Here is a 26,609-nt window from a genome sequence, read left to right on the forward strand (position 1 = left end):
AGCAGAGACTCTTGTGTACATAGCAAATTTTCTGATTTCACATAATGTCTTAATATATTTATTTTTTTTTTTCATACATCAGGATTATGGTACATATTTTTTTTTTTTTAATTACAATGATACAAGTTTTTAGACATTTATGATATAATGTACTTTGTGGATTAAAATTTTACTCGTCATTCTTGCAAAAGCGTCCCATTTGCTTTGCAAGTAGAGAATAATAACGAGTTTCTAATCTTTTTTTTTTATTTATTTGTTTCTTTGTTTATTTATTTGGGCCTTCCCTGTTAAATTCCTGCCAAATAAAACATTGAAAATTGTGTAGAATTTTGGCAGGTGAATTTACTTCCCAAATATCGGGACTTTTCGTTTTTTAAGGGAAGATTTATTTATTTTTTTGTTTCTTCGTGTAATATTATTATTTTATACATGTATTATTTAATTGTGTGTCAATAATTATTATCGTCGTCAAAATTATTTTTTTTTTTGTTTTAATCGTCACGGTTTTTTTTTTTGCATGCACTATAATATTTATATATATATATATATAATTTCCGTGTCGATCAAAATATAATTATAGACACATTGCATTTTTTTTTTTAATTCACATTCACTCTCGACTCACAAACATTCTTGAATCGAAGCAACTTAAATTAATTTACAATCATCCATCCAGAATCATTCTCTCATCGCATATACTCGCAGTGCTGCACCTTTCAAGTTGATTACTTGCGTATTCTCATTTGGTAAGAGACATCACAACTGCGTTATTGGGAAAATAGTTTTGTTTGTTTATTTTATTTTTTGTACTTGTTTGTTCGTAACTAAAGATGTCAACAATTATTATTATGGTACATTCATCATGTACACCAAGCGTGTGCTATTTTGCGTGCCAATGCAATACTTGAAAACAAAACCTTCTGGTAAAGCGACTACCATCGACATATCTAAACTAAATATTAGTTATGGCAGTAAATAATATTTATTTACATGATCCCGTACACAAATGCCAAATTCGAAATTATTTTAATCAGGATCTATTATTATTATTATAATTTAGAAAACGAAAATTCGATGATAGATCTCGAAATTGGCTCTAGTCGGGGTAATCGATTTTTATATTTCAATTTCCCCGACCAGGGCGAAAGAATAATTTTTATTTTTATAAAAAAAAAAACGCTTTTCGACGGAATAATGAAATTTTATATTTTGTCATGATACGCATCGTGTCATATCGACAATCAGTCAAAATTATACAATCAATGGCATAGAGAAGAAGAGAAACGTAATTTTAATATTATATACTTGTCGTTGAGAGCAACCTGAGTTTAAGTTGAGAAAAAAAGGAAAAACCGAATTGCATTCATGATTTGCAATCGCTCTTATCAAAGTTAATACTTATTAAATTAGTCAATCGCTTCAAACATTTTTTTCTTCCCCCTTATGAAACGAGACTTGATTCATTTCTCAGTGAACTTTTTCATTAACACTGTGCACACGAGTGTACAAAATAATTTTTTTTTTTTTTTATATATATATATCTCTATATACGTGCTATCCTAATTGCAAAAGACGAGCAGTATTCCCTTCTGAGCCCGTAAGAGGATACTGGCGTCTTTTGAAAAATACAAAACTGTAAAAAAGTCAATACAAAAATTGAATACACTAATATTCATCTAAAAAAGCCTTTTTTTCTTTTGCATCAACACTCGAGAATTCCTTCCACTCGTTAATGCTCTAAAGTTAATGTAAGTATGACTTGCACCGCTGCACAACCAATGAAAGCAAAGTGCGCTCGCTTCATTTTTTTCTGATTTTCTTTTTTTTTAATTAACAATTGCAAATCAACAGTCGAGAAACAATTTGTGTCTTTCTTTGGTCGCACATTTAGTTTTTTTTTCCAAACATTCCTTCATTGTGAATTTAGAATATTATTATACTAATTCAAAAATAATTTCCATCAAAAAAATGAGGATTAATTCAATTCCAAAAAAAAGCATTGGAGTTTTTTTTTTCCATTACATTGTGATCACAATTCTTTTGAAAACATTTCTTTAAAAAAATGTTTTACAATAATATTCTTTTCGCGAAAAGTTTGTACAGTAAAAATAGTAAACTTTATATATTTGAATTGTATTTAAATTAATTGATTATTATTTTTAAAATTTACAATTTTGTATTAAATGTAAAATGTAAATTTACAAAATTTACAATTTAGATAGACAGTTTATAATATAATACAGCAAAATTTATAAACAATTGCAAAATAAAAAATATCTAAATTTTAATTTAATTTCTACTAAAAGAAAAAAGCTCAGGCTTTATTTTTATTTTTGTCAAGCATTTTGAAGTGAATTTTTGAGACTGTGATGTGAATATATTATAAATATTGAATTGTGGTCACAGTTTTAGAATCTACAGCTCGGTGACGTTTTTTTTTTTATTTAAGTGCATTTCACGCGTGAAATTTTTGTTTTTTTTTAAATTATCTAACTATAAAATAAGAATACAAAGATGGCGAAACTTCAGCCTTGAGTTCTTCTGTAGGCTAAAGCGAAAAATCTTATTAGTAGACTAGAAACGTACAGCAGAACCTAGCCCATTTATCTAGGAAATAAAAAAGTCTTGAGAGCGAAATAATTTGTTATTTAAAATAGAACACAGAAAAAATTTTCTCCATTATTTCAATATCGCGCCAAAAAAAAAAAAAAACTAAACTTAACGGATTCATAAGACAAAACTTAAAAACAATGTTAAATTCTTTCATTAAAACTTATTTTTTAACTATTTAGTTGAAAATATATCTTTTAAAAACTATTTGATTTAATTTTATTAGACATTTTAATTTAAAATCAAAAAAAAAAAAAATGTTAAATTAAAATTTTATTTTACAAATTAAAATTCACGTGATAAAAATTAGTCATAAAACAATTGTTATCTGTTTTTTAAAAAGACTTTTTTAACTAAAAAATAAACAAAAATTAATTTTTGTTATAAAAACCTTAAAAGTTTTCAGCTCAAAATGACTTTGATCTAAAGAAAGCAATTGAAATTTAAAAATGGGAAATGGTTGTCAGTTAAGCCATCTGTTTATCAATATTTGCAACTCGTATTTTAAACGTTAATACTGTACATTACGACGGAAAACAATTCCAATTACGCGATTTAGTCTAAATTAAAATTCGTTGCAAAAATATTTTGGCACTGCAGCTCCAATCCTTTGATTTTATACAAGCAGTACTCATTACTATCCAAGTTTACTAGGATTAATGTGTACACAAGGTAAACGAAGACTTATTTATAAAAAAAAAAAATGAAAAAAAAATCGCATATTATAAAATGCTTGTGCTTTGAGAAATAATCGATTGTCAAAAAATGTGAAAATTCGCAAAAAGGAAGTACTTCTCGGTAGAGTAATGCCTCAAAAACAAAAAAAATTGTCCTATATATGAAACAAAGTCTCGTCGAAAATTGTTACATACTTAAAAAAACTAAATAATAGAAAAAAAACGAATCGAGACTTTGTTTCGGCACTTTTCTTAATTTTTTTTTTTTTTTTTCATCATCGCAAAATTTCCGCGCAATAACTTGAGGCAGTGCTCTTGATTAATAATAATAAAGAGTAAGTGCATTATATGTCAGTTCGGTCTGCTCGTTTAGCTCTTTGACCACGTTAATGAAACCTAATATTTCTAATGACGAGAGACTAACTAAGCAAGCAGATCAAGTTTCAAGAAAATTCTCACGAAATATTTTCTTTTTTTTCCATTTTCGAGAAAAATCATTGAATAATGATATTTATATAAAAGAAAAAAAAAACTTTGGAAAACAACAAAATCAACTTCTTGATTTACTTTCACAGCAGTGATCGAATCAAGACAAAAATGCAATTTAAAAAAATCACAGTTATTTTAAAAAAAAAAATACGAATCATTACAAAAACGATCAACGTTAAGAATAAAATTTTTACAAGAAAAAAAACTTAACTTGTTACTTTCCTTGAGTTTTTCTCCTTTGATTCGAACACTGCTAGCATTTTCATAATACTAACGAATCAAGTATTATTATATACTCGAGGAGGATGGGGATTTTTTTTTTCCTTTGCGTCTCTTTCATCAAGTACATCGACGTAAGCTAACAAATGACACAAAACTTATGGAACATTTAAATTTTGTGAAAAAAGAATTAAATGCGTTCGCGGGTTGTGCTTTCAGGGAGGGGTTCTTTTATCTCTTTTTTGCAAAAAAAAAAATAAAAAATAAAATAATTATAAGTCACCTTTTTAGTGATGACGTTGATGAATAAGCCTGCCCCTTTGGTATCTCTGACATCGTCCCAAATTTAAATCATGACATTCGTAGACATTTGCTACGGTTGTACGCGATGAATTATAACGCGATGATTCAACTAAAAACGGTCCAGAGATATCAAAGGGCTCCTCCAGTTATTCCATTGGATGATGACGACCGCCACAAATTCCACAGGACATTCCACACCAATGTACAGCTCTTAATGGAGGATAAATCCATAAGCAAGGAACAATCAACGAAAGTAAAGCTAAGCCGAGCCATCGGCGTCCACATCCTTCTTCCGTGCTACAACTAAAGATTTTGTTTTTTTTATTTAATACGTTCACATTTAAATACAAGTATTTAATTAATTTGAAACATTCTTGTAAACTTTTTTTTTTATAAGTTTAACATTTGAAATGAAATTTCTTAAAGACATAATTAGAATGAAAAGAAGAGAAGCCTAATTAACGAAGTGATAAAAGATGATTAAGACCCATTAACAGTTGAATTCTCGAGTAATTTTAAAGACAAAAAAAAAAAGTTTCTCCAATTAGAATTGTACAAAAAGAAAATTCTGTCACATATTTTTATTTTAGTCAGAAAATTATTATTTTTCTTCTAATAAATAGAAGAAGTTTTTTACATACCTGCACGGATTTTGGGCAAAATCACCTTCGGCGTCACTCATACAATGATAGAGCATACATTGTGCACAGGAAAGACAGGATACGGAAGAAATTCCACGTCTAATTGGATCTGGTGCATATTCACATGATCCACGTGGATTATGTTGTTCCGAATATAATTCTTGGCAATGTTTACATCGAAAGCGAATATTACGTTTTGCCGTATTTTTCGTAGGTTGCGAAACAATAATATCGGGCTTCTTCAATGAACTCGTTGAATTACGTCGATCGAGTCGATCTGTTTTATGATCATCAATCACAGGATATAAATATTCATGATTTAATGTCGTTAACTGTACGTATGGATAATTATCAGACGTTGTATCGGCCGCTGACTCTAAAGGATGATGTGATAGTGGCACTTTCATTGATGTTTCACTAATATAAGGTATAGATCGATGCGATTCTGATAAATCTGAACAATGTGATTGATAATTTGTCCTTCTTACTATTCCACATGTGTCTGATGTTTGCCTTTGATCGGTGGGATCAACTGGTAGATTAAGTGTCTGAAAAATTTACAATTGTTAAAAATTTATTTTTAAAAAATGTAATTTTTTTTTTTTGAATATTTTATTTACCATAAAAACATCATCCTCCGCAACGCCTGTTAGATCATCATTTAATGTCGTTTCAGCAAGACCTGTTAAATAATGTTAATTTATTACTATATTCAATGAAGAATGGAAATGTTGAATTTTCTTCGTGAGAGGCAAAAAAATAACAATTATAATTTATTAAAAACACATTTTCATTTCTGACAAACTTACCAGGTACATTTCCAAATTGAAAATGTCGCAATGAACAGTGTAGAAAAAAAAGATTTACTCTAATTATCGTAATTTGAAATAATTATTAAATATTTTAAATTCGTAAGAATAGAAATTAAAGAAAGAATCTTGATTATTGAAACCAAATGTACTAACCTTCTAAAAGTTCTTCAACTGCAGTACGTACTCCTTTATCAAAAGCACGTGCATCTGCAGCAGTTTGAAATGTCAGTCCAAATTTCTTCTCTCCTGTACGCCAATGATGAAATGTAGGCATGACTTTGTTATATTCAAAATCTTTCTTTATAGTACAGCTAAGAACCACCTGAAAATTTATATATAAAAATTGAATTAAATACAAAATTATAGACTATTTATTAGAATAATGAAAAATATAAATATATATAGCTCACCGACTGATCTGTAATTCGTTTTCCAAATATGAGGTATTCGTGTTTTCTTTTCGGTGCACCAGGTGGTGAGGCACCAGACGATGCATGACCCTGGCTATTGGTGTTCGTATTTGTTGTTGTTTGCGTAGAATTAGTTGTTGAAGGTGTTGAGGTGATAGTAGTTGTTGATATACTGGTGCCATTTGTTGTATTTAATTGATGTCCACCACCAGGAATAAGTCTTCGTCTCACTGAAACATTTGCCAAACCTCCACCGCCCAAGGGTACCCAACCTCCGGAACTGTCATCCCGTGTCATTACCTGTGCCCGTACCCTCACCAAATAATTACCACTGAAACAAAAATTCAAATTTAGTCTTTTTTTACAAATATCTAATTTTTTTTTATTTATCGATATTAAGAGAAATTTGAGAATATACTTAAAAATGATAACAATATATTTTATTAGATACGATTTCACTCAAGAAAATATTTTTTAATCACACAAAATTAACATTTTTAAAGTTTAAATTTAAATTCAAAATTCTTTTTCTTTTTTAAAGCCAAACTAAGCGTTTTGGAAGCAAACGGAAATACATTTCAGTGGAAATATTAAAAATAGAAAACGTATTCTTAAAACAATTTTACAAAATAACGTATTCTCAATCAAAATAGAATTCGATAATTCTTTTCCCTTAAAGTTAATCGCATAGATAAAAATCACAATAATAATTAACTTCGTATATTTATATTTTAAATATCTTTTTATATTATTTAATTCCATTACTTTTTGTATGTCTGATTTTAATAAAAAACAAAATTCAATAATAAAAAACGCTAATTATAAATCACTTTGAATTAAATACTAAAAAATTGTTTTTCATAACCTATACGCAAATGAAGGCTGACAACTTTTTTTTTTTATATAAAAATGGATCGATTTTACTGCTTAAAATTATCTGAACAAAATTGACAATTAAACGTCAAAACATACAGTGCTGTCAATTCAATCGACTGTCATTCTTTAGGAACATCATTATTCAAAAACTAACAATTGTTTTCATAATATAATTTTGACAGTTTCTGCTAAACATTGAAAATTGTCATTTGACGTTTCCGAAAGTACCAAACAAGGCTCGTTTCGTGGGAGTCATAAGAAGGGCGTTGAATCACTAGAATAATTCCTAAAATGAAAGGGAGGACACAGGTACACGATGACATATGATACACGCCATAGATAATAGATGATAGCATTCATGTGCTCATCTGCTTGAATGAGAAGGAGAAAAAGCGTGACACATGTTAATATTGTCACAATTGGCAAAATTGTCAACTCTAGAAAATTATTAAACAAAAATGTAAATTGAAAATCTCGCGAATTATGATGAGGGTGAATTGGTTGAACTCGAACATGGAGAGTTACGGCTGCTTTTCCAATAAAATCTAAAATGGAGGAGACGCAGCGGAAACCTAGAGATCGCCCAAGGATATTGAATTTTATGGATTCATTTTCTTTGTTTTTTTTTTCTTTTACTTACTCCTCCGACGCCTCTGTCATGGTCCGAGTTATCCAAGTTCTTACACTTTTTCACACACTTCACCATTTTCGTTACATTGAGACATTCGCAGCTATAGTTCTCGACACTTCACTCTTTCTTTTGACCAACTACAGGAAGAAACCCACCGCACCCCCGCACCACACAGCAAAACTATGAACAACGCTAACGAAGCCCCGCGAATTTCATTTTTAAAATTCCTAGAAATGAAGTATTGCTGTCACATCACTCAAAAGAAGTTGTAGAATAAAGTTACATTTAAAAGGGAGAATGAAAGGAGTTAATCAAAAAGAATGAAATTGGTGGTAATAATTGATAGCAAAGGATCACTCTAAAAATGCCCAATTTTTTGATGTGATAACATTTCACTTCACAGTCATGTTTGAAAAGATAGTCTATCTATTTCCATCTATAACTCACAAAACTATAAATGATTTTTTATCACGATTTTTTGTGTTATTCTATTACTTTATATGTCTAAACTAAATGCTCTACACATTTTTTTTTAACAATGAAATGTTAAATTTCTAAATTACCAACAGGTTACTGTTGGTAAAAAAGTTTAATGTTTCTAAAAGTCACCGCAAGGTGCAAATCGTATTAAGGCCTAAGCAGAATAAATTCTTGAACGGGAAGGCAAACGTAAACGGAAACGTAAGAATGTGTAAGAGAAGGATAGCAAATATCTTTATTCTTCTCTCACTCATTCTTACGTTTCCGTTCACGATTGCGTTCCCGTTCAAGAATCTATTCTGCTTAGGCCTTTATGACGTCATATATTTAAAATAGATGGCGCTATTTTTATCAATTCCAATTGGTTAGAAAAGGTTATATTTGAAACTTACCTTACCTGACATTGCGCAAACGAAGCAAGTGTCAAATGAGGTTAGTTTCTTTTTCTTTTCACGTTCGGCCGCCATCGTTGCTGTTTTGGCAACGAGGATATTTCTTTTATATTCCATAAATTTATAAGGAATCCTTTTGATTTTCCTTAAGCAAAATGGTGCAAAAGAAGGTGAGTTTTATCCAGTTTCTTAAAAATAGTATATTTGTTGTACACTGTTCATTTGTCGAGTACATGTCTTACTTCAAAATCTGGCATGTTACTTGTCATAACTATTTTGTGTCATGAAATTTTTTGTTATTTTTACTAATTTCTTGAAAATGGGTAACAAATAAAATATTCGCATTTTGTTTTCATTATTAATTATTTGCATTTTTCAATAGTTTATCGTTTAAGGGTTAATTCAACTTTACAATAAACTTAACCTCAAATTTTGTTTTCTATCAAAAGGGAAAAAAGAAAGGAAATTAATAAAAAAAAATGTAATACTTTAATAAAACAAAAGGGATAATAAATACACGAGGGTGATAATTATGTTTGCTATTGTAAAGTTTTTAAAAGACCTATGAATAATATTTTATTTTTATAATGATTAATTATTAAACAATTAAGAAGTAATCTAGAATTTTCTTGAATATTCACTTCTTTTTTTTTAACATAAGTTTTAAGAATCATATTTCAATTTAATTTATTTTTCTTTTGCCCTCTTAGCCGAAGAAGAAGGTAGGAAAGAAGGTCGCAGCTGCTCCTTTAGCTGTGAAAAAAGTTGAACAGAAAAAACAAACTAATCCTTTGTTTGAAAAAAGAACCAGAAATTTCGGAATTGGTATGTTTGTAAATTATCTTTAATAATTTGTGGGAAAAAAACTCATTTTTTTATTAATAACAGTAAAATACTACTTTTTAATCAAATATTGTTTAATTTTTTAGGTCAAGATATTCAACCATCGCGTGATTTAAGCAGATTCGTTAAATGGCCAAAATATATTAGAATTCAAAGACAAAAATCAGTCTTGGCTAAAAGATTGAAGGTACCACCTCCAATTAATCAATTTACTCAGACACTCGACAAACAAACAGCGACGCAGTTATTTAAAATCTTAGAGAAATATAGGCCAGAATCAGCTGCAGCTAAAAAACAACGACTAAAAGCTCGCGCTGAAGAGAAGGCGGCTAAAAAAGAAGATGTACCAACAAAAAGGCCAAATGTCTTGAAAAGCGGAGCAAATGCCGTAACAACTCTTGTTGAACAAAAGAAAGCTCAACTTGTCGTTATTGCCCATGATGTCGATCCCATTGAGGTATTTAAATATTGAATTTTAATATTAAACTTGAACAATAATTATTTAAATATTTAAATGATGCTTGAATTTCTTCACCTGAGGATATAAACTAGATTTTTATCCATAGGATGTGACTTGACTCTGATTAATCGAAATTAATAAAATAGATTATTATTTTACAGTGACTATCAAATTAATACATTTTTTTTTTTTGCAGGTTGTCCTATTTTTGCCAGCCCTTTGCAGAAAAATGGGAGTTCCCTATTGCATTGTAAAAGGAAAAGCTCGTTTGGGAAGACTTGTCAGGCGCAAGACATGTACCGCTGTTGCTCTTACACAGGTAATTTGTTGTATAAAAATTAATTTTTATATCACGTGTAATAAAGATAATATGATGAAGAATACTAGAGCCAATCCAATGAATAGTTGTGATATAACAAAAGTATTTTACTGATTTATTTTAAAATAGAATTATTTTCTTTTCAGTTATTCAGTTATATTAAACAATTATTTACTTTGGACATTTATTTATTTGCAGGTTGATTCCGGTGATAGAGCAAACTTCACTAAAGTTGTTGAGGCTATCAAGACAAACTTCAACGATAGGTATGATGAAATCAGACGTCACTGGGGTGGTGGTCTTCTTGGTAGTAAATCAACTGCCAGAATCACAAAACTTGAGAAAGCAAAGGCTAAGGAACTTGCCCAAAAGCAAGGTTAATAGGTTTGGATATTGTACACCATATTCTGGTAAAGCAAATAAAAATTTGTAAAAAAGATTTACCAATTTAATTTTGAGTTAATTCCTCAATAACTTTGTTTTAGTAAAAAAAAAAAATTTAATTGTAAAGGAAAATTTTTAAGTACATTAAAAATATTAAATAACTATATATATATATTAAATGAATATCTACATATTAAATATTTTACAAAGTGCACATTATACATGCAAATTCAGATCCTTTTTTTAATTAGTTTTTCCAGTCTCTTGATTCTACCAGCTTCATGTTCAGGACTGTCTTGAACAATATTTTTTGTTTCTGAAAATCCATCAGAATGACTCCGTTGTTTAAATTCTTCTAATAATTGTATTTGTTCAGTTTTCCTTAATCCCTGAAAAAATTTTTATACAATCAAATGTTTAAAATGAAAGGCGTTTAGTTTTATTAAAAATTTTTTTAAATAATGAAAAGTAAAAAAAATTACCTTCATTTCTAAAATTTTCTGAAATTCAGGTGTTTGAAGATCTGGAAGAAGTTTTTTACATTGATCAGCAAAGGCACTTGGATTTTCCGTTGGTGACATAACGATTTTTAAAATCATTTCAGCTTTAGCCATTCCTTTAACAACAATCTAAAAAATAAATTGAATTATTTTAGTTTAGTTTTTTATAATTTTAGAGAAAAAAAAATATTTACTTTCGTATAAGTCGCTGGTGGTTTTCTTTGAACTTGACATCCGGTAGATGGAAGTTCTAAAAGAGCAGTTTTTAGCATATGAACATCTAATAGTAATTGTTCAGCTCCTACTGCATTTAATGGTTTGCATTTATATAATTGCTGAACAAGTTTCGGAATGAATGAACTGTGGAAAAAAATTTTTCATTTTAAAAGTTATCTCCATAGTTTGAAATTTAATTGAAATTTTTTTAAAAATGTCTTTACTAACCTGGCTAATTTAACACAAAGTTGTGTGAAATATTTTCTGCAAGATGATAATCTATCTCTTATTATTGGTATTGTTTGACGAAGATGCGCTATTATATTACTAACATATCCACTTTGATCACCAACACTTTCAATAGAACTCCATTGCATCTGTAAATAAAATATATTTTTAAAAATTTGAAAATAAGAAAAAAGTACAAAACAACTTTAATACCTTAATCATAGTGATCAAAGATGATTCACAAGCAGTTTCAAGATCTTGAACCAATAAGTGAATACAGTTGGAAATTACACTAAAATAAAAAGAAAAATAATTAATAATTATTTTCTTCATTATACGAGAAGAAAAAAATCAATAATTACTTATGAAAAATATCTTGTTCCTGGGATAAATTAATTTTTTCAGCATAATTTTTATCCGTTTTTTCTCGTAATTTCTCCTCTAATTGTTGAGTTGTTTCTAAACAATATTCAGCAGTTGTCAAAATGCTGGAAAAAAAAACAAATAAATTAAGCCTATTGATTTAGCTATTTTTGTTGAAATTAAACTCACCAACAAATTCGCGATTGTTCTTCTTTACTGAATCTCGTATTTTCACCTTCTTTTAAAAAACTTTGAAAATTTTGAATAAGTCCAGCCGTGGATAAATCTCGAAAATCTCTTGTAATATTACTCATACTTGTGCCAATTCCAGCACTTCCTCCAACTCTAATTAGATAAATTAATAATTAAATAATTATGCTAATAATTTAATTAATAATAATAAAAAAATATAATACTTGGGCAAATTATTCTGAAGAACTTTTAAAGCATATTCACGAAGATATTTTTGAAATGTTTCTGCAAGATTCAACATAATTGATCCAGTACTAAGTTGAGTACATTGCAACATACATTTTTTATAAAAAATAAATAAATCCGCACATGATGAAAGAACGGTACTTGGTCCTTCAACACCATCAGAATCTTTTGCACCAGGTGGTTGTGTTTTACAATCCATAACAAATTTTTCCATTAAATCCGATAGATTTCTATCTAAACTTTCAATGTAAATATTTAAATAAGGCTCAAAACATCTTCCTATCAAATTTGCAAATGGTGATACTGGTGGTTTTTCATTTTCAATCTATTGATACAAAAATAATATTACAATTTTTCATTATAAAATAAACGTCTAATTAAAATATTTACTTTTTCATTATTTTCTTCAAATGGATTTCCAGGTACTGCATTTTCATCAATTACAGGAACAATTGTGATACTTTTAATATTTGTATCAGGACTTTCTAATGTAATTCCCGAGAAACGTTTAGCTAATAAATTTTCAAAATTTGTCGTCCTTTGAATAGCGTACAATAATAATTTAACGTCTATTTCGGGTCGTCTTTTATGCATTAATTTTGTAAGATCATCACGTGTTACATTACAAAATTGAACAGCAATACGTTCGGATATTTCCCAATCGAGGGGAAATATTGTTCCAAATTTTGATTCAAAATCTAATAGATGCTTCTTTATCCATGCATAACGACGATCAATTTTATCGAGCCATGCAAAGTCTTGATTCTCATCAAAAAGATGTGCGTATTCTTGAAGTTGAACTCCAACAAACCAAGTGAGTAACTCTTTTCTTAAAAAAAAAAAATGTATATTAATAATTTTCTAACATTAATAACAATACTTTGATAACTTACTTTACTTTTGGTTCTAAAACCGATAATACTAAACAACCGTCTGTCAATTGTGAAAAATGTTTCGGATTTTGTCCCGAAAATGATTCTTTAAAATCTAAAGTTATTTGTTGAGCCAATTCTACATGAATTTGTTGAACCTAAAATTTGTTTTTATTATACAATATTTTCTGTTTTAATATGCGTAAATGCAAAATTTCCTTACCTCATCAGCCAATTGTTTTATTTGTGGAATATCCATGTAATTATTAAAATGTTTTATTACTTCCATAATAGCTTGTAGTGGTAAAACAATATCACCATATTGTTTATTTTGTGTAAGAACTCTATAAAAAAAGATATTTTTTTGTTTAATTACATATAGTAGGATATATTTTATTTTATTTACATACTTTAAATTATCAACTCCACCGACGAGTATGTGTAAATGATTTAAGGCCGTTATTGAAGCAGTCAAATTTCTTTTTGCAAAATCAAGTTGCTTAATGTCCCTTGTTATTTCTTTAACAGTCTCCTCAGATTGTTCAGCTTTGTCTTTAATATCTTTAATGTGAATAAAAAGTTGTTTTATAACTTTTTGTGCATCTTCTAAAGCTGCTCTTCCATCTTGACCAACGTTTGTTTGTCCACGTACAACAGAACGTATTTCTTTATCTATATTGCAAATTTTATATTCCATTTTACTCACAACATCGTCTATATTTGAAAGTGATTGTTCAGTTGGAAATAAAGAATTTATATAATCCACAGTATTGAAATTTGGTTGATCTAGAGGATCATTACTTGGTAAAACCTAAAAAATAATAGAACAAATTACTTTTTAAATTTATAATTAAGTTTATTTAATTGCCAAAATATATTCTTGATTTTCTTATTTATATATAGTGATTTTCTAAAATGTATAATAAAAATAAAATCAAATGTCAATTTGACATAAGCTCAATTCTAACCTGTTCTATAACTGATTGTACACTACTAGGGAAAGTGTAAACAGTTGATCGCAAATCTTCAATTTCATCTTCTTCGTGAGTACTCATTTTAATTAATTTTTTAGGAAATAATTTATTTAGAAAATCAAAGATATTTCATTTCACAACAGTTTAAAACTTCATGCACTCCTTTATTTATTAGATCAAACAGCTGATCGGTGACGTGGTAGTGACGCGCATATATATGTATATACCGCATAACCTAAATAATAATAAACATATTATTACTTCAATTTAAAATAAAATAATTGTAAAATTTTATTATCATCCGTCTATTGTGCCAGTAAATACTGGTGATAATTTATATTATCCGTCTAAACGGATAATTTAAAAATTCATCCGTCTAGCAGACGACGCAGCCTTTTTTTTGTATACATTGGTGGAGCACGTTTAAGAAAGTTTATTTAGTTTCTTTATTATTTACTATAAACATTTTTCTAATTTGGAAAATAGACGTGCAAAATTTTAATGCGAAACTGAAAGTTAATTAGTGTAAATCGTGTAAATGAAACTATTGAATGTTATAAGAAATTGTATTGTTTAACTAATCCTAACCTCAAATTCCAAATGGTAAGAATTTTAATAAAAATAAAACTTTCTTTTATTTATCTGGCTAAAGTAAACAATAATTTCGGTATCTAGGTAACAACGGGAACAATGAATTAATATGTAATTTTTGGTTAGTTTTAAAAACACGTCAAACATATAACAAGGAAATACAAAAATATTACTCCAATTTTATTTTATTTGCCTAGAAAGTAAAAGTAAAAGTTTTGGAATATTTTTTTCTTATATACATTTTTAATATTTTTTTTTTTTTAACACTAATGAATTATTTTCACAAAATATCAAGAAATTTATTCAATTTTATTTGAGGTATTCGAAATATTTTTCTAATTGTCAATGAAAATTTTAATATTTTAAAACTTGTACGTTTCATTTTTAATTTAAATATTCTTTTCTAAGGTGCTAGATGTTCCACTACGTAAAGTTAATCGAGGAAGCTGAACACTATGAAGATGCTTACAGGAAAACAGTTACAGAGAATGGAAAATAAAAAGAAAAAAATGGCAGCCTTATTGGAAATAACAAAATTAAATGACAAAGACAGAGAAGCTAAAGCCTTAAAACAAATTGTAAGTTTTTATTAAAAACAATTAATTTTTTTAAATTATCTAACATTCCTTTTTTTTATAAGGAAACACAAACAAATATGTTAAATCAAAATGATAATGACGGTATGAGCTGCAGTGGACTAATTTCCAATCGGAAACGACCTTGTGATGAGGATTTAAACACTGCTAGTTTGGAAATTATTAAAAAAGAAGAAGAAAGTTTAGAAAACTCTGAACAAACCGAAGGAGTCACTAGTAAAAAACCTAGGTAATCTATAAAAAAAAAAAAAAACGAAAAAATATTTTGTTATATTTATCAAAAAGGTATATAAAAAATTTTTATTATCTAGATTAAGTGGCGAGGAATACGAACGATTGAAAGCAGAATTAAAAGAGCGAAGACAAAGGTTAAAAGCAATTCCACGAATTTGTCTTAAAAAAATTGGAGAAGATGCTGCATTAAATATTGATGAAAATGACAATGACAATGGGAGAATTCCTTTATTTTTTAGTGATATACAGCACCTTTTATTATATTCATTGATTGGTAATCGTTCTCCATATTTACCTAACAGATGGTGTAAAGTGGATAAATACAATAAGGTAAGCGAGAAAAATTTTTATAATTACAGAAAATTCATTTTACATTTATTTTTAATAATTTAATTTAGTTGTCACACACGGTGCTGCTGATTGTTGAGGGTGTTTCTCTTGATCACTATTTGGCACATGAAAATTTATTTCCTCACTTATCAACAAATTTAAAACATAAATTAGAACTCATTACACCCGTAGCACATGGAGGATCAATCGTGGAAGAAATTGTAGCTGTCCCTCTTACAGGAGAGCATAATCATAAATTAATTCACGGTAATAAATCAACATAAATTTTTATTTAAATACTTACTATTTATTGCTTGAGGTATTTTAAATTTCAATTTTATTTATTTTAGAATTTGGCTCCTTGGAAGTGGCAATGAAATCTAGAGGAGATCTTGTGAGATTATTGAAAACAGTATTTCCAATGCTACCTCGGATAAAAACTAATGGAAAAGAATTATCAGAGGAAGATATTTCACAATTACCAGAGAGCGATAAATTCTCACGAACTAAACTTCTTTTGTCTCCTCATCAACTTGTTGATGAACAATATCCTGTACCATTGCAAGGAAAACTAGCAAATGAGTATGAAATATTTTAATTTTTTTTTTTGTCAATTTATATTTTTATTCAAAATTTAATGAATATTTTAATTTTAGCACGTATCGCGATTATGTACAAACAAAAGATGTTTATCTACAAGCAACCTCGAAATCACCAATGTTTGGAATAGATTGTGAAATGTGTAAAACAATTGATGGAATGTCAGAATTGACGAGAATTTCTGTAGTCGATGAAAAACTTAATGTAAGTTTTAAGTTGATTATTTTGTTTAATTAATTTTAAATAATTTTTAATTACAGGTCGTTTACAATACGCTAGTGAAACCTGAGAATAATATTACGGATTATTTAACTCGATTCAGTGGAATTACAAAAAAAATGATGGAAGGTGTCACAACAACGTTAGCCGATGTTCAACAAGCATTAAGACTTTTACTTCCAGCAGATGCAATTCTTGTTGGGCAGAGTTTGAATTTTGATCTTCACGCTTTAAAAATGATGCATCCTTATATAATCGATACTGGAGTAATTTTCAATATCAGTGGCTTAAGGTATTTTTTTTTTAAATTCATCTTTCAATTAGACTTTTATTTAATTATCAAGGAAAAAAAAACTTATTTACTTATTAAAAAAAAACTTATTTTGTAGATATCGCAAATCGAAGTTACAAACATTAGCCAGAGAATTTTTAGGATTGAGAATTCAGGAAGGTACACACGGTCACGATTCAATTGAAGACGCTGCAGCTTCAATGAAATTGGCACAATTAAAACTTGCTAATAGTATAGTTTTTGGAGATGCGGTACTTCATTGTCAACGAAATATAGGAGAAATGTTGTTTCAAACAGAAGAGAATCGCAATTTTGATTCGAAAATTCAAACAAAGACAAATATCCGTAAATATGGAACTTGTTTATTTAATCATGTGGCAAATGATAATAAAACAACAGCTATAATTGGTTCCGACGATGTGATTAATGAATATTCAAGATATTTAAAATCTCCCAATCTTAGTGTTGTGAATGACAATGATTTCGACAAAAATGATCAGGTAATATTTATTTCTTATTTTACCAATTTTATTTAATATTATTGTTTTTTTTTTGTTTTTGTTTTAAGATTCGTATGGTCGAAACAGAAGGAAATAAAAGTGCAATAAATCGAGCTGCTGAAATAGCGATGCAACATGCTTTAACTCTTTGTCATGTGAAAATACAAGAAGATCATTTGACTAATGAACGAAAAGAAAAAATCTTTAATAAAGTGGACAAGTGGGTGAATAAAATTTATCAACATAGTGCAGTTAATGGACTAGTGTGTGTTATTTTCGGTGGACATAGTAAATCTTCAAGTGGAGTTTGTTTCTTGAATGTCAAAGAAAACGTGATTCCATTTAGTGCCTAAATTTCTAAAGATCACAGAAAATTTGTTTATATAATCTTTTTCCAAAAAAAAAAAAAATATAATTCTTCAATTGGCAAACAGAACAGATTTTTTTTTCTAGAGAAAATCTTGAGAATATTAGAAAAAATAAAAATAAAATCCGATTGGAATGTTTGCTGGTCATTGTACAAACAATCGTATTGTTAATAAACATTTTTTTTTATTATTTACTTATTTTTTTGTTGAGAAATTAATTTAAAATTGTATAATTTATTAATTTTTGTTTAATCAGTGTCATTTATTTCACGATTTTCAATAGCCCGGCTAGCTCAGTCGGTAGAGCATGAGACTCTTAATCTCAGGGTCGTGGGTTCGAGCCCCACGTTGGGCGACTCTTTTGCCTTCCCTTTGTTTAATTGATGCTGTATGCAATTATCATGATTTTGTACATAATACTATTGATTTTTTTTTTTTGATATAATAAACATGTAATAAACCAATGAGATATTTAGAATTAAATTTTATTTAAACTAAATAAAAATGTTTAAAACTAATTGTTTAAATAATAATTTTAGTGGCGCCAATGAAGCTTTAGTTCGTGGCGGCACCGTCATAATCATAAATGACTGTTTCTTTGAACAAATAAGGGCAAAGAAAAAATGGCAAGTGAAAAAAAGATCAAAACTACGACGAAACGCGGAAAATCCGCAGAAGAAATTTTTGCAGGCTTTCAAACTCTGCGAAATGAACAAAGATTGATGGCTAATAAACTAACTGAAATGGAAATGGAGCTAAATGAACACAAGTAAGAATCATTGATTGTCGTGTTATTCTAACCTCAAAAAAAAACATGTTAAATATATAACTTGAAAATACAATGTAAAAAAGTCTTTAAAGAAATTATCGATATAATTAGTAATTTTTTTTTCAAAATTTGTAAAATTATCTTATTTAATAAGATTATGTTCACATTTTAATTACTGTACTTTTGGTATTTTTACCATTTTTAAACTATAGGCGATAATTTCATTTCATTTTTCTAAAATCCTCTTGTTTTTCTTTTTTTAGAATTGTCATCGACACTTTAAAAACTGTAGACCCCAAAAAAAAGTGTTACAGAATGATAGGTGGAATCTTATGTGAACGCACAGTTCAAGAAGTAATGCCAGCATTAGTTTCAAATAAAGAACAGGTAAATTTTTCTGAAATTTTAACAAAAAGAACTCTTGAAAAATGAAATACAAAAATACATTTTGTTAATTTCAATTAAAACAATTGAAAAAAATCAATGATTGAAGTTAATTATTTTCTATTAAAATTAAAAAAAAATATCTAATTTATTATTATTACAGTTAACGAAAGTCATAGAAACTTTGAACGAACAATTAACAAAGAAAGGAGTCGAAATTAACGAATACAAGGAGAAACATAATATAAGAATTCGAGGCCAAGATGAAATTCCTCAACAAGATGATGATTCCAAAGAATCGAAAAGAAATGCAATAGTCGTAAATCCAATTGAAGTTTAATTACCTCGTGAAATTCGCATCTCTAAAAATTGAAATTCATGTGTGATAATAATGTTCATTAACTTCCCATTTTCAGCATTTATTTATTAAATTTTTTGGACATCAGCAAATCTTAAAAACTCGCGTGTTTTTTTTTTTTTTTTTTTTTGTTTTTAAAAAAGAACTTTTATCATCACTTTGTTAAGCACATTGTAGATTTAAGATAATCTTAATAATTGTCAAGAAATTAAAATATTTTCAACTATTATTTGCTAATGTTAATTAAATTTAGCGAAAGAAAAAACACAATGTTTAAAAATAAAAAGTTGCATTATTTAAATTCGCTCACAAATAAATACGGCTTAAGTCCTTTGGAATTGTACTAAAACAAAAAAATGAATAAATTTTATAATCATTGTTTAATATGAATTGGAAAAATTACTCTTTTGTTTTTTCTCAACAGAATTTATTTCAGTAACTAATTCTAATACAAAATTCAAGTTACAAAACTTTTATAGAATCTGTACACAATTAAAGACCTTTTTAAATATTTACTGCAAAAAAAAAGGGATCTATACAAGTGAAAATTATTTTACAATATTTGCAAAAAGAAAAATTTTAAAACACATTTCTGCAAATAGGACACGATGATTTTTGACTCGTATTAAACCATTTATACAAACAATTTGTGTGAAATTTCTTTCTACATGTGTGACAAGATGACTTTGGTATTTGATAAGTGCTAATGTGAAAAACACTGAAACAAATGCAACATTCTTCAATACCAGCAAATCTTTTATCAAGATTCGTTTTCCACAGCATCAATCCATCCCAAAGACTGCCATTTTGATGTGTGAGAAGAATTGACAATTGCATATGACAATTTCTCCAATTTGCCGTACCACCAACATATTGACATGGTGTTATTGTCACTGAACCAAGTGGATGATTCATTGGCAATACAATACTCAATTCTAATTTTGTTTCATCCATTTGATAAAGTGCAATAACTTCGCGTGCTGTTGGCAATACTTTAACTTGCATATTTTCAATATTAATAAATTTATTACTTTGTAATTCCTCTTGACATAACATTGGACTCACATAAATTGATGTTATTTTATCAATTGCAGTACTCACACGACTGTCTGTTGTATTCCACCATTGTCTCACCAAAACTGGTAGACAACGTAAACAATTTGTATACAACCAACATGCAATATGATCCAATCTCCATTCAGTCCAACTTTCGGAAAATTCTAAACACGGCCTCGTAGTGAATATTTCAAATAATTTTGACGATTTTACCTTTGAGTCTTGTAAAAGTTCAACGGGCATCAATTTAAAGATACTCTCCATGAGATGAGAAAAATATTTATCCTTAAGAATTTCCGCATATTGATAACGTAAATCCCCATGTGCCTCGGAGCAAATTTCCAAAAGAACACTCCAAGTTAAAAGATAACCCAATGTATAGGTATAGGAATCAGTGTAAGGTTGAATAGTACAACTTATAATATCGCAAAGTTTAAAATCCATTAACATTGTTTTGACAATATTTTGAATATTAGTGAGAATATCAATGAATTTTACCAAATTCAATGATTTTGAATCAAAATTATCATCGAGAATTGAAATTTTATCACATTCGACTAAATCTGGTACTATATGTCTCAACATATAATATGCTCCAAGTTGTAGATTTGGATTCGTGGATGTTAATAAATTTAATGATGATTCAATAACTTCGTCAATTGTCAATGTTTTTAATCTCGATTCATCCTCTTGTTTCTCGCAAAATATTTTCCCATTCAAATGTCTCATTGCATTGCCCACGGAATTGAAAACAACTAAATTTGATGTATCTTGAATTTCTTCTGATGATTTTTTATCTTCTGTGATTTTAATCCAAATACGAGCAATTCCAGCTTGAGCGTGAATTAAAAAGACATTCTTCCATTCGTCAAGTAATTCAGGTGGTAATTCAGAAATTGGATTTTTCTCATGACTATTCATAATAATTTGAACCGATAAATAAAGTTCACTGATGGCAATTACGAGTGCCGAAACATAAAGTGGATAAAATTTATATTTATCACAAAAAATTATTGTCTGAAGAATCGATACCTCAAGTTCCACCATTGAAGTCATAATTAAATCCCAATGATCAGTTGTCAGTCTTGTTGGATCAATTGTTATTAATTTTGTGAAACTATTTACAATTTCTAAAGTAAGTGAAACGTCGGAATTAAAATCCATTATTACTTTATCATACAAAGAAGAGCAAGGATTTATTTCCTTTGTCACCTGATTTAATATTTCAATTAATTTCCCTCGATTTGTAATTTTACTTCTTGCAATAATAAGCTTTTCTTCTGAAGAACAATTAGTTAACGAATCAAAAATTTTCTCATCATCGAAATATTGTGGCAAAACTTGTATACCACGAATTAGAGAAATTCGTTTATAATTTTCGGATTGCATTTCAGAGAGGATTTTTTCATAATTTTTAAAATACATTGAAGGTGTTACATCGGGTTCGAATTCCATGTGATAAACATCCAATAAATGAGGAAGAATTTTATCATTAACATTATTGGCAAAAAATTCTCCAATCTCCTCAAGAATTACAGATGTAAGAAATTCTTTAAGTGTAACAAATTCCCTTGAAATTTCATCCAAAAGATAATTTACTTTAGTATAATCTTTTGCAGTTTTATAATATTTACAATAAATTTTACCAAGTGTAAAAATATAAAGAACATTGATAAACATTTCCAAAAGATTCGAGAATATAACATTTTCAAGAGATTTTGAATTCGAATCTTGATTTATTCGTAAAAGTAATTTATTTAACACTTTTGTTATAAATAGAGCCCATTTCAATGAATTCACTGAATAATCAATAAATGTTGGTTTTAATTCAAAATTTATAAAATCATTCCAAACTCGAATTTCTTCATTTTCATTTTTTAATTGTTTATAAAGATTTCCGGTGACAATTTCCGCATATAGAGCTATACCAGAAAAATTTGTGATCCAATTTTTTAAATCCAATTCCGTTAAAAAGAGTTTAATTATTTCTTTATTATTCTCCGTTTTACAATATTCACTATTTTCAATTATTGATTCACAAAAATCAGATGCAATTTCAACAATAGAATTATTATCTAAATCAGAAAAAATCTTCTTCCATAAAATAGTTCCCAAATTTTTTACAAGATTAATAAAATTCGATTTTGGAATAAGATGATATACTTGGGAAATATTTTGTTTCCATATAAAATGACAAGATTCTTCTTTCATATCAATATTGATATTAAGTTCAAAAAGTTTTTCCAACATTAAACAAATTGCTGAAATTAATGATTGATCTGAGATATTTTTATAAGCACACGTAAGTTCAAGAATTTGTGAAATTAATTTACGTAGAGATTTTGAATTTGTTTCGGATTTATCTAAAGATGAGAGTAAAGTTGATACAAGAGTGTTGATTGATTCACTGGAAATAAGAGGAATACCATCGTCAGTTGTTTCAAATGCTAAAAGAATCATTTTTTTATTTGTTTCAATTTCATTGGATTTTAAATTTAAAATTGATTCGGCAACATCTTTGAGAATTAATCCAATATCAAAATTTGCGCACCATAATTTTATTGCTCTATTATTTCTATTTTGTTTCGATAAAGCGCTTAGAACGGCATTTTTCAAAACTTGATTGTTATTCAATTCTAATAAAGAATTTAACACTTGTTCTTGATCTTTTTCTTCCATGTATTTAAGAAGAATGAAAACCAATTGTACGGAAGCTTGAATCTCTTCTGTTTTTCCATTGAACCAAGTTTTTAGAATTTCATAAAATGATAATAAATCATCGTTGTCATTAATTGATTTTGAAAGTGCTGTAAATAGTTCCTTACTCTCGAAATTTGAGACAAATTTCACAAATCGATGAATATTTTTCGATGAATTTGAATTTACTTTATTAAATTGAATTATAGAAAGAGAGTGAATGAAATTTTCAAATTTAATTAAAAATTGTTTATCGTCCTCTCGAATTGTAGTTTTCGTTATTGTCTCATTTTCCATATTACCATCATCTGAAAATTTCACTTTTCTACTTGGTTTTGGCTCTTTACAATTTTTCAAAGCAAGAAGAAAATCAATTTGTGAATTGAAAATAGAAGACGATTTTCCCTCATCGAAACTTTCATCGCTCTGAATTGAAAGTTTTTCAAAAGTCACATTAAGCTCTAACCAAAATTGATCGACAAGATGAGAATAAGTCGCGCATTCAACAGATAATTTTGTCCAGTAACGAATTAATTGTGCAATTTCAAAATATAAAATTTTACTATAGGGAATATTTTCCAATAAGGAAAATTCAATCATTGGTATGAGATGTTCACGTAAAAGATGTAGACAAAGTTCTTGATCATTGGAATTAATAAGAACGGCATATCGTAAACATTCAGCGAAAGAAGTTAAAATTGCTGCTGTTTCGGAATATGTCAATTTTCCTGTTTTTGTAATAAAACCCTCGCGTAAATTAGCAAAAAAATTGTGAAACAATTCCTTTGAATTGAGATTAAATTTTGAAAATTGTCCAAGAAATGGTAATAAATGTGGATACATTATTGTTGGACAATATTGAGTTCCATTTTTTAAAATACGCCACAATTTTGGAAGAAGAAATTTCTCAATACTAATAAATTGAAACCAATTTTCTAATTTTGTAATTACAATTAACATTGCCTCCCAAATTGCTGATAAAAGTCCTGGATCATTTTCATCGAGACTATTTATTATTGATGTCATTACTCTCTTTTTTTCATTATCAATTAATTCTATTGCATTCTCAATAACCGATGAAATTACATTGAAAAATGATGTTTTAATTGCAATATTTTCATGACTTCCTAATTTCCAAATTTTACTATTTTTTCCAAATATCATACGATGAATTTCTATAGTTTTTTCAATTTCCGATGATGGAACAGTTTTAAGATAAAAACTGTAAGCCTGTAAACATGAAATTAATAATCTCTGATGTTTTGCCTCGAGTTCCTCGGCGGTTAATGACAATTTCTTGGATTGTAATTGTGATTGATTTGATATTGTTTCAAAAATATATTTTAAAATCTCCTCCTGACAGTGAATAATTGCATTAATAATTTTATTGGGTGGAAAAGTTTCATTGAATGAATTAAGAGCTGCTGACGCTGCTGGAGGATAAGTATCGTATTGTGATGTGAACCATGGTCCCGCGAGTTGTTTCAAATGAATTGCGATATTTTTACCTGCTCGTTTTACAACTTTTGCGTGTGCTAATTGAGTGATTTCTCTTACTTTGTGTTCGATGTCGTTTGCCAATTGTCCATAAAGTCGAGACCAAAAGGGAAGAAAATTCTCAAATGATGATTGTTCTGAATCACGGCAAAGTTCCATAAATTCCTGTAATGCTTTACATTTTGTTGTCGAATCTTTTTTATTCATTTTTTTCAACACCAGATAATATTGCGGATCAATGTTTTTCATATCCACATCGCTTATTGTGCTAATACTGAGAGCAGGAAGTAATGATTGATATCCTCCTCCATCTTTTAAAATGCTAGAGGACGAAAAACCTAAAAAAAAAAAATAATAAATAATGCGTATTGCGTAATTTTATTTACATTGTTAAGTAAATTATATAATAATTTTATTTAAGTACAATTTAATTAAGATTATTATTAACTAGCAAAATTACACGCGCGCAAGCGCGCGTCCAACTTTAATTGCAATGGTTATTTTAAAATAATAATAATAATAATAATAATAATAATAATAATAATAATAATAATAATAATAATAATAATAATAATAATAATAATAATAATAATAATAATAATAATAATTCTGTATCAATGGAGTAATAAATTAATAATAGGTATATTTCTAATTTTCACGTTATCATTTATTTATACACAGAAAAAAATGAGTTTGATGTTATATAAATAAATAAATTTAAGTAAAAATTTTAAAATATAAATATTAAAATATTAGAAATAAATATTTTTGATAAAGTCAATGTTCGATGAATTTTTTATAATCTTTCAATTTACAAAAAATTAGTTATGCTAAATATTTTTTTGTATTTTCTATAAATATTTCGTTGCAAATGAAAATTTTAAAATGTTTTTTTTTCAAAAAATTTAATTAACTGATAATTAATAAATATTAAAAAATTATATAATCAAAAAGAAATTTAAATTAACAGAAAATTATTAATTATATTTTAAAAAGTATTAAGCAATTAAAAAATATTTAAAAATTTTGAAAAAATAAAACCTAAAAAAAATTTGTAATGTTTTAAACTTTAAACTTAAATTAAAAATTAAAATCAAATTGAAAATTTTTTAAAAAAGCAAACTATTTTTATATTGTTTATAGATAAAAAAATATAACAATTTAATAATTAATAATAAAAACAAATTAATAATAATAAATTTATGAATAATAATTTCTAATAAATAATAATGAATAATGAAAAAATAATGAAAGATAAATAATAATTATAAGTTAAAATGTTCTAATTATCTGTAATAATCATTATATTTAAAAAAATGTATATATAATATAATAAATTTATAAATAATAATAAAAATTATATTATAATTGAAACTTTTTTTTCTATAAATACCAAGTAGGAAATATACTGGTGCTGCACACAATGAACAATATTTTTTTTTACTTTAAACTGTCACTTAGTATATGACTTAATTAATGACGATGAATAAAAATATCCGTCGTGTTAACCATAAAATATTACGAAATCAAGAATTGTCAAAATTTTAGAAAAACAAAAGGAACAAAATACGACTAACTTCAAGTGTGGACAGACGGAATGAATGAATGAATACGGAAATTATTATAGTTAATTTTTGTTTGTTTACTATACAAATAATTATTTTTGTTTTGTTTGAATTCTAACCTAAAATAATATATTTTTAGAATGTTTAAAACTATTACAATAAAAGGAATTTAAAAATAAAAATTTATTATTATAATTATAGGAAAAATAAATATTTCTATCAAGTTTTAATTAAGAAAAAAGTGAAATTGGTAAACATAACCTACCAGAATCTTTAAGAGAGGAAAATCCCATTAAATTCTGTCCTGTCGATCCTAAAAACTCAGCACTACGACTACTGTTGGATGGTCTAGCATTGTTTTTTGTTCTTTGAGCCTGTTTACCTTTTCCCATGATAATTAAATTTGTAAAATTAGT

At 27.5% G+C, this 26,609-nt stretch overlaps 6 protein-coding genes and 1 non-coding gene across 9 annotated transcripts; 4 read left to right on the plus strand and 3 right to left on the minus strand.

Annotated features, from left to right (window-relative positions):
* Positions 1-42: 42 nt before the first annotated feature.
* On the minus strand, positions 43-8,210 carry LOC127285633 (sprouty-related, EVH1 domain-containing protein 3). Of its 2 annotated transcripts, none has more exons than XM_051311753.1 (6): positions 7,678-8,210; positions 6,162-6,492; positions 5,905-6,073; positions 5,560-5,585; positions 4,940-5,487; positions 43-4,601 (listed from the first exon to the last, which is right to left on the minus strand). In XM_051311753.1, exons 1-6 carry the CDS (start codon positions 7,695-7,697, stop codon positions 4,445-4,447), a joined length of 1,251 nt encoding a protein of 416 aa, XP_051167710.1. In that variant the 5' UTR covers positions 7,698-8,210; the 3' UTR covers positions 43-4,444. The 2 variants fall into 2 exon arrangements, with proteins under 2 accessions (XP_051167710.1, XP_051167709.1); XM_051311752.1 differs by having other exon boundaries at positions 5,560-5,621; positions 7,678-8,209.
* A 333-nt stretch (positions 8,211-8,543) lies between these two features.
* Positions 8,544-10,601, plus strand: LOC127285635 (60S ribosomal protein L7a). The gene is made up of 5 exons (XM_051311755.1): positions 8,544-8,710; positions 9,251-9,365; positions 9,470-9,840; positions 10,040-10,162; positions 10,361-10,601. The coding sequence occupies exons 1-5, from the start codon at positions 8,696-8,698 to the stop codon at positions 10,541-10,543; spliced, it is 807 nt and encodes a 268-aa protein (XP_051167712.1). The 5' UTR covers positions 8,544-8,695; the 3' UTR covers positions 10,544-10,601.
* A 98-nt stretch (positions 10,602-10,699) lies between these two features.
* On the minus strand, positions 10,700-14,323 carry LOC127285628 (vacuolar protein sorting-associated protein 53 homolog). Its single transcript, XM_051311744.1, has 13 exons — positions 14,132-14,323; positions 13,574-13,974; positions 13,387-13,507; positions 13,185-13,321; positions 12,682-13,120; positions 12,270-12,616; positions 12,043-12,198; positions 11,853-11,978; positions 11,704-11,782; positions 11,491-11,639; positions 11,241-11,406; positions 11,029-11,175; positions 10,700-10,935 (listed from the first exon to the last, which is right to left on the minus strand). The coding sequence occupies exons 1-13, from the start codon at positions 14,216-14,218 to the stop codon at positions 10,777-10,779; spliced, it is 2,514 nt and encodes an 837-aa protein (XP_051167701.1). The 5' UTR covers positions 14,219-14,323; the 3' UTR covers positions 10,700-10,776.
* On the plus strand, positions 14,071-18,061 carry LOC127285629 (uncharacterized). Of its 2 annotated transcripts, none has more exons than XM_051311746.1 (10): positions 14,071-14,206; positions 15,137-15,306; positions 15,369-15,553; positions 15,636-15,888; positions 15,957-16,155; positions 16,239-16,470; positions 16,545-16,692; positions 16,749-16,999; positions 17,097-17,499; positions 17,568-18,061. In XM_051311746.1, the coding sequence occupies exons 2-10, from the start codon at positions 15,184-15,186 to the stop codon at positions 17,850-17,852; spliced, it is 2,079 nt and encodes a 692-aa protein (XP_051167703.1). In that variant the 5' UTR covers positions 14,071-14,206; positions 15,137-15,183; the 3' UTR covers positions 17,853-18,061. The 2 variants fall into 2 exon arrangements, with proteins under 2 accessions (XP_051167703.1, XP_051167702.1); XM_051311745.1 differs by lacking the exon at positions 14,071-14,206 and adding an exon at positions 14,523-14,740.
* An 88-nt stretch (positions 18,062-18,149) lies between these two features.
* Trnak-cuu (transfer RNA lysine (anticodon CUU)) lies at positions 18,150-18,222 on the plus strand. Its single transcript has one exon. It is a non-coding gene; the product is annotated as a tRNA-Lys (tRNA).
* A 216-nt stretch (positions 18,223-18,438) lies between these two features.
* On the plus strand, positions 18,439-19,762 carry LOC127285638 (prefoldin subunit 2). The gene is made up of 3 exons (XM_051311758.1): positions 18,439-18,636; positions 18,900-19,023; positions 19,184-19,762. The coding sequence occupies exons 1-3, from the start codon at positions 18,491-18,493 to the stop codon at positions 19,358-19,360; spliced, it is 447 nt and encodes a 148-aa protein (XP_051167715.1). The 5' UTR covers positions 18,439-18,490; the 3' UTR covers positions 19,361-19,762.
* LOC127285627 (E3 ubiquitin-protein ligase listerin) lies at positions 19,404-26,607 on the minus strand. The gene is made up of 2 exons (XM_051311742.1): positions 26,459-26,607; positions 19,404-24,966 (listed from the first exon to the last, which is right to left on the minus strand). Exons 1-2 carry the CDS (start codon positions 26,583-26,585, stop codon positions 19,958-19,960), a joined length of 5,136 nt encoding a protein of 1,711 aa, XP_051167699.1. The 5' UTR covers positions 26,586-26,607; the 3' UTR covers positions 19,404-19,957.
* Positions 26,608-26,609: the final 2 nt, after the last annotated feature.

The sequence above is a fragment of the Leptopilina boulardi genome, unplaced genomic scaffold (assembly GCF_019393585.1).
Source record: "Leptopilina boulardi isolate dan_hultmark-lab unplaced genomic scaffold, ZJU_Lbou_2.1 LbouV2_337, whole genome shotgun sequence".
In the NCBI taxonomy this organism is placed as follows: domain Eukaryota; kingdom Metazoa; phylum Arthropoda; class Insecta; order Hymenoptera; family Figitidae; genus Leptopilina; species Leptopilina boulardi.

Coding starts and splice junctions, on each gene's coding strand:
- LOC127285633 (XM_051311752.1), bottom strand. CDS start 7,697: ATGACAGAGGCGTCGGAGGA. Junction 6,074..6,161: donor AACGAATTACAGATCAGTCG/GTGAGCTATATA, acceptor ATAAATTTTCAG/GTGGTTCTTAGCTGTACTAT. Junction 5,488..5,559: donor CGGAGGATGATGTTTTTATG/GTAAATAAAATA, acceptor TAAATTTTTCAG/ACACTTAATCTACCAGTTGA.
- LOC127285635 (XM_051311755.1), top strand. Junction 9,366..9,469: donor AACCAGAAATTTCGGAATTG/GTATGTTTGTAA, acceptor TTAATTTTTTAG/GTCAAGATATTCAACCATCG. Junction 10,163..10,360: donor CCGCTGTTGCTCTTACACAG/GTAATTTGTTGT, acceptor ATTTATTTGCAG/GTTGATTCCGGTGATAGAGC.
- LOC127285628 (XM_051311744.1), bottom strand. CDS start 14,218: ATGAGTACTCACGAAGAAGATGAAATTGAAGATTTGCGATCAACTGTT. Junction 11,783..11,852: donor GAACAAGATATTTTTCATAA/GTAATTATTGAT, acceptor TTTTTATTTTAG/TGTAATTTCCAACTGTATTC. Junction 11,640..11,703: donor CTTTGATCACTATGATTAAG/GTATTAAAGTTG, acceptor TTTTATTTACAG/ATGCAATGGAGTTCTATTGA.
- LOC127285629 (XM_051311746.1), top strand. CDS start 15,184: ATGAAGATGCTTACAGGAAAACAGTTACAGAGAATGGAAAATAAAAAG. Junction 16,471..16,544: donor CAAGGAAAACTAGCAAATGA/GTATGAAATATT, acceptor TTTTAATTTTAG/CACGTATCGCGATTATGTAC. Junction 17,000..17,096: donor TTCAATATCAGTGGCTTAAG/GTATTTTTTTTT, acceptor CTTATTTTGTAG/ATATCGCAAATCGAAGTTAC.
- LOC127285638 (XM_051311758.1), top strand. CDS start 18,491: ATGGCAAGTGAAAAAAAGATCAAAACTACGACGAAACGCGGAAAATCC. Junction 18,637..18,899: donor ATGGAGCTAAATGAACACAA/GTAAGAATCATT, acceptor TTCTTTTTTTAG/AATTGTCATCGACACTTTAA. Junction 19,024..19,183: donor TAGTTTCAAATAAAGAACAG/GTAAATTTTTCT, acceptor TTATTATTACAG/TTAACGAAAGTCATAGAAAC.
- LOC127285627 (XM_051311742.1), bottom strand. CDS start 26,585: ATGGGAAAAGGTAAACAGGCTCAAAGAACAAAAAACAATGCTAGACCA. Junction 24,967..26,458: donor TTCCTCTCTTAAAGATTCTG/GTAGGTTATGTT, acceptor TTTTTTTTTTAG/GTTTTTCGTCCTCTAGCATT.